This window comes from Limulus polyphemus, unplaced genomic scaffold (genome assembly GCF_000517525.1).
Source record: "Limulus polyphemus unplaced genomic scaffold, Limulus_polyphemus-2.1.2 Scaffold1362, whole genome shotgun sequence".
NCBI lineage: Eukaryota > Metazoa > Arthropoda > Merostomata > Xiphosura > Limulidae > Limulus > Limulus polyphemus.
This window is the reverse complement of record NW_013666972.1, coordinates 118757-125746: the sequence shown is the minus strand read 5'-3', so window position 1 is coordinate 125746 and position 6990 is coordinate 118757. Positions and strand designations below refer to the sequence as shown.

Here is a 6990-nt window from a genome sequence, read left to right as displayed (position 1 = left end):
ATTACCTACACACATTGTCCCGTCACGTTGTGACCATCCTATACATACCCGAGTACCCCCCAATTTAGTAAATGCCAGGGCATTCACGAAGGAACAGGATATTTCTAGAGAGCAGGTGGCGTGACACTAGTCACGTGACCTCGCTGACGCAACAATATTAACAACTTAAAAAATCGTGGCAAAAAAAATATTATAAAATGTATTTTAATTTACATTTTATTATCTTTGTTATGAAACGAGCTCTAGCAGTAGCAATAAGTAACGCTGATTAAAACTAAAGAACAAAATATGAATTTACACTTGTGAAATGAAAGGTGGTTATCACTGGATACATTTTTAAGAGATTCAATTATGTTTATGCCCAAAACTGTTGTTATAATTTTTGGATAGTAAAACTAAACTTTAAAAGCATACACTAAAAGTAAAACAAGCATTTCAATTGAGATTTGGGTTAATTCAAATATATTTCTTTGATAATATTTTGTCATTTTGAGATTGCTGTTATGGTAATTCAAGCAACTGAATCCGTCTAAAAGCTTTTAAACTTCCTTTCTATTTACTTAAAACTATAGGTTTGAAATTTTTCTACGGTCTCACGTCACAGAGTGCTGTTTTGTTTTTTCTTAGCGGTAGCGGGACGCAAACTACAGTGCCTTGAATCAAAAGTCTCATACGCCTAAAACTGAGCAGCGCTTGACCCCAGAGTCTACGTAGTTTATAGGACTGAGTTTTCGTTACTCCATCGTACATTGAAAGGTGAACATTTTATTAAATCAGACAGTTATCTAATAACAAAATTAATGAAATAATTCAGACGAGCTGGCTTATTAAAATTACCGCCTTGGTTTATATGTATTGAACGAGACGGGAAGTAGCTCCTCGCGCATGCTGTAAAGCATCTAAAAGTTCTAAACATTCATTTGTACTAATAAACTACTATTTCCCACATAGGAATTTCGGTATTATGCAGGTATGCTATTTGTTTTCTACCTTCTCATTCTAATGTAGGATTTCTCATTTGAGTAAATCGGTTTAATCCGAAACATCGCACTTTGGCTTAAATCGAATTTTGGCAATATATATATATACAATTAGGTATAAAATATAACATGAAACAATGGCTTCGAGTAACAACAAGAGCATTTTGTACTGATTAAGGTTCGAATCGAATTGTAATATCCGAGTAATTGTGACACTCCTACTAAAAAAGATAACATTTAAATTATGGGACCTTTAGGGTCTCTTGACCCATCATCATTGTCCTAACACCCACTTAGAATAAATAGAATACGGCCTCCATAATATTCATTAGTTATTTTCCTAAACTCATCTGAGGTTGCAGCCTCGATCACATATCTGATTATGTTAAGGATTACTGAAATTTTCAGTATTTTTCATAATCTAGCGTTAGATAGCGTCTTTTATTGCTTTTTAGTGATTTTGTTTTAAATTTTATTTTTTTCGTAAAAGTTTTTCTATTTTCATGTTCTGGCAGTTGAATTGGATACTTATTGAAAAGGTTTTTCTTAGTTGTTGTTAACATATGCAAATTTTTTGGATGTAAAAATCTAGCTTCAATTTAATCATCTTTATACCGGAAACAGTTGTCATAATTGGAAAGTTTAAAAAAAACCTTAGTTTGTAGAAATTGCTCACAGGACAATAACCAATACAATAATTAATTCTTGATCAAATCCTTAATGTCCTGATGTAGTACAGTATGGTCATTCCTCTATAATGTTCTGCATGGAATGATTTACGATTAAATAATTAGTAGAAATATAATAGAGAATGCAAGTAAATCTCATTTCTATTAAATGTACCTTATTCCTGCTACACACATGCACTATGTTATATGTATATATGTTATTTCACCTTAGAAGTTGATACTTTTACCTGTGGACATCAAATTTGCAAACTTTGACAAAAAAGCAAACGTGAGGTGCACATTGATTCTTCACTTGGCACTGAAACTGAGTTGGGAAAATTAATCCATCAAAAGTAATTCTCAACACATATAAATTGAAGAAGAAAACTAGGTCTTTTCTGAGGTCTTGTTCCTTTGATTTGGGTGTGAAATTCTTAGAAACCTGTATGACTCATTGATAAATGGTTTAGTCCAAGAATGAATTAGGCTTAATGTTTGTTTTTTCTCATCAAAATTTGCAATTATGGTGCTCAAATGAGAAAAAATAAGTTATCTTACGCATGATGTTTGCTGAAGAATTTAGAAGAAAAATAGTAGCATCAGTGCTATATAGTCTAAAAAATATCTTTACATTTAAAGAAATTTGTATTTTCATGATATAATATGCTTTTGAGGTCAATTTGAGCTACTTGTTTCAGTAAGAGTTATAGGATAAATTTAAGTAAGCCTAACAAGTTAACTTTTAATCAGGCAGAGAAGACAACATGAGTGCATCGTGGTTCAAGAACCTTCTGGGCATGAAGGTAACTGACGAGGAGATGCAGAACATTCCCTACCCATCCTTTGAACTAGGTATTCACATAACCATGAAGGATGTGCAAGCTTTCACCATTTTAGGAATGGGTATTATTGGCCCACTAGTGGCAGTAGTCAGAGGTCATCGTTCTGCAGGAAATCTGCGACAAGCAGCTTTGAATGGTGGCAAATATGGGGCAGCTACTGGCTTAGTTGTAGGACCTCTCATGACTTATGGACGCATCAGAAATTTAGAACAAGATGGTATATTCGATCGTTGCTACAGATTGCGTCATAATGAGGGTCAAGTAAGGGTTGACCGCTTGTCAATATTTGGTGGACTAGGAGGAACTGGTCTTGGAGTAGCAATGGGCCATGGAGCTCTGTCAGGTGGCTTGGTTGGCATGACTGCTGGAGTACTAGTGGGAGGTGTTTATAATAATTTTATTAAAAATAAGTTATAAGAAAGTTATAATCCACTGCCATTATAATGCACCCTTGTGTAATACCTTAACATTGATTTGTTTAAATTTGAAAATAGAATTACTTGATTATATTGACATTGATGTTTTATAAAATAGTGTGTCTAAAATCTAGTTTCTTACAGATTTGGAAAAATATTTTACTGTTATTATTAAAGAATATTGCTGAAAACAATCAAAATTTTATTTGATGGTGTGAACTTTTTCATTCAACTAGCAGTTAGTTTGTTGTATCTTCCACAGTCATAGTTTAATAACTGCCTATAACAATTAGGTTATCATGAAGTATTGATTTAAAATGAAAGAAAGTAACTAACTGTAAGTTTCTAAGTTACCAGAAGACAAAGTGTACTGGGTGTCTCTCTCGATCTCCAACCAGGATTGACTGGAAGAAAGATTCAAAGCCAAAAGATACACACAGGACAAAAATATTCATTTATAAAAACAAAATATGGGTGTGTTTGTGGTGGGTAGTTGAACTGATGGAAAAATATATATATTAAAAGCTTTATTCAAAGTTCTTACCAGTTCATTGTATTCTCCCTGTGAAATAAATGAAAACCTCTAAAATAAAAATAAAAGCAAACCCAAGTTATTGTTAAGTGAAATACGGTGTATGTTCTAAGCAAACACTGTACTCAAGAGTGGACCAAATGCAAGTTCACTAGAAATTAAGCTTTATGTTACTGTTACTCTTTGCTAGCTGAGCAAAAATAATGTTTAAATTGCTAATAAAACAAAATCCCAAGTTAAGTTCACACAAAAAAAAAGACTACAAGACTATTCTTGTAGGTTTCACTGGTTATGTAAGTCTAAGACTTATAACAAAGGTTAGGTTATCCTGGATATACAAGTTCCAGTTTAAGACTTGGTCAGAAAGGTTTAAAATCCTCGTACAGTGGCAAAACTGGCTTCATATACATAATCATGTAGTACTTAAAAAGCCAGGTTTGCACAAAAGCATGCCATCCACACATAAGTCTCGTATACTGTGAATCAAGAGCTAACAAATTTACCGACAGACATTTTTCTATTTCTGGATGTCATGTGTTATTTTCCTGAAAGAAACAGTTAACTGTTAATTAGTAAACTTGCATCTTCAAAGGGAGTTTAACTGTTTACTTGAGCAACCTTGCATTGAAACTGGAAACATTTCTTCCACTGGTGCAGTGACTGATTGACCTGCTCCAGTATTGTTTGTTTGCTAATGTTAGAAAATCCTTACCCTAATCGTTGTGTTAAACATAAATAAGACTGATGAAAAATGTCATTTCACCAACTTAATCCAGTTCACACCATAACATTTGTAGTCAAGTGGTGGTACTTGGGGAAATGGAGGTGTCATTCCTCAGAACCCCATCTTAGACAGTAGTGTTTTGTGTGTGAATTTCTTCATTGTTTATAGACACTTAGAGCACCAGTACCATCATCCTATTGAGCTTTAATACTTGCCCCTGATAACCAGACAACATCTATAGACCTTCTATATCTTACTATATAAGTTGATTTATTTATCATTTTTGACCAAACCACTCGGCTCAAAGTATCTTTTTTTGTACTAGAGGTGTTTGGTAGGTTTCATTTATTGCGGAATAGGTTTAACCTTGTAGTCATTGAAATGCCCTGCATGGCAATCAGACTTGTTCAGGACTTTTATCTACCTAACCTCTTACCTCAGTAATTTTGGCAGGTTACATTACTGTTTTAATTACTTTGAATACATACCACAATAAAAAATGTTTCATATGCAAAGCACAAGTTTTCCCACTGGTTAGATTATTAGGGTAAAAATTCATAACATAGTGCTATTTATTTTAAATTTTGTACCAATTATTTATTTATATTTATTACTTATTTGTTAATCAACATTATTTTCATCCACAAAAATTTTCAAACCAGCAAGTTAGTCTTGTTCTCAAAGCAGGTTAGGGAACCACAGTAATTCTAAGAACCCATGAGTGAAAGCACATGTAAATCATACTACATCTGTTATATCCAATGCCAACAAGACCTTGCACCCATTCCCAGGGCTCATCAGGCACCATATACTGTATATTGCTATAACATTCTATTGTTGGACGGATTATTTGGTAAAAATAATTTGAGATCCAGTCCGTGTAATGATAACAAATTAATTTATTTTTAACGTTTCTACAGGCTTCATTCATTTTGATACAAGTAGTAGGCATAAGTGCACAAACAATGATTTAACACTAACTCCACAACTAGATGTTGGCCTAACCTCAAATATAATATTTCAATATAAACTGTGAACTGCATGCCTAATTGAACTAACTTTTTCAGAAACTCACGAAACCTAGTAACTGTAAAACAGAACAGATGCAATAACTGTAACTGAATATTTAGTAACTTCTCTTTAAATAATTCATTCCTACTCTTATTTATAACTAATATACCTATGTATAGATATTGATCGAAATTACTAGATCTTAACTTCATGCGTTTTCTAGCTAACATCTAAATTAAAACATAGCTTACAACAATGTCCCTTTCCTGGATTGTGAAGTATCTTCCTTGAACAATCTTAAAACAAAAATAAAACCCTAAATTGTCCATTACCAAGTCTTTTTCGTGATTTTTTTACTGATAGTTATGACATGTAATTGGGATGCCTTCTTGTACTTTGTAGTAACTTACTGCCCTGTCATCTGAGGAGTTTTTCCAAGGTAAGTGATCGAGTAAATCGACTGGTGGCTTTATCCTTGTTGATCTTCTGAAGGCGATCTTGATAGGAAACCTGGGCTTCTCAGCATGTTAACGTTCCACTGCCAAATTCTTATGTGGAGTTACCTAGTTAATTGTTATTTCACTTATGTTCTTTCAAAGAGTATCACATTGGATGACATTTGACTTGAACCACCTATCTCTCTGGATTCTGTAAACCATATCAATGATTCTTTTAAATACAACATATGGCCCTTCCCAAGACCAACTTAACTTTGGAGTTTTTCCTTCATTTGCAATTTGGGACTGCACATCCATATCATGTAACCTGAATGGAATCTGATCTTTTAAGAATTAAAATCATGGTGACCTTTCATTTTAATACCATCTAATTTAAGTAATTCGTAGGTAAGCCATGTATGACCTCGGTGGCGTTCCTTAGTCACTCTGCAAATTCTGTTTAAGACTGTTGAGTGACTACCCTCCAGATGGTGTGTTTCCTTTAGCATCGTGTATTGTTGTTCAATAATCCAAAAGTAACAGTGAGAGGTCTTAATCCCACATTTTCAGATGTTCATGCACATAAGTGCCTAATTGATTTAACAGTGTATGGTTGTATCTCTCCACTATGCCATCAGAAAATGAGTGAAGGGCTTTTGACTTGATTTTTTAATTCCAAGGATCTGCCACACTTTTGCAAACAAGGCTGATTTAAAGTTCTATTCCTGATGTGAGTTAAGTTCCACAGGTACCTCAAATCTCGAAACTAATTCGTTCACAAGTTTCCTAACTTGAGTTTCTGCTTCCTGGTTTAGAATAGCATATGCTTTAGGCCATTTGGTGAAATAGTCCATCACAACCATGATATATGTATTTCCACAGTTACTCTGTGTTAGAGGACAAAGAAGCTCCACAGCAACTCCATCAAATGGTAATCCAACACAATATTGTTGTAGCTGTTCATGCTGTCTTTTTCATAGACCTTTTTTGGCTCACAGCATAATTTATGTTTTACCCCAATTGGGGCATTCATCCCTATGCATGGGTTCTTATATCCACTCCAGCGTATTTCTTAACACCTAACTGGCCAGCTCTTGGAAGGTTGTGGTGATGGAATGTTCCAGAAAGTAGAGACTGTGGAAGTTGTAGTTGTTGTTTCTGTCCACTGGTATCTTCTTCTTTCTGACCTAATATGCCATCTTGTATGGGTAATAAATCCCATTTGTGCTAAATTCATCATTGTCTTTGGGCTGTATGATAAAACGACTGTTTCCCAACAGGGTTTTTCTACATTATTTGTGATCTACTGAATAAGTAATTTCTAATCTGTATCTTAGCCCTGAACATCTTTCAGTTAATTATTGTACCACATTAGTTCTT

General features: G+C 34.0%; 1 protein-coding gene across 6 annotated transcripts in view; it reads left to right on the top strand.

The window, feature by feature from the left end:
- The window catches only part of LOC106463262, a 5795-nt gene extending 2684 nt beyond the window's left edge, over positions 1-3111 (top strand). The window contains exons 2-3 of one of the 6 annotated variants that reach the window (XM_013923277.2): positions 628-756; positions 2403-3111. In XM_013923277.2, the coding sequence (XP_013778731.1) occupies positions 2413-2907 (495 nt within the window). In that variant the 5' untranslated portion in view covers positions 628-756; positions 2403-2412 and the 3' untranslated portion in view covers positions 2908-3111. Of the gene's footprint in view, positions 1-572; positions 971-2398 lie in introns of all 6 variants that reach the window. The other 5 variants (XM_013923274.2, XM_013923275.2, XM_022390706.1 and 2 more) reach the window with 5 other exon arrangements.
- Positions 3112-6990: the final 3879 nt, after the last annotated feature.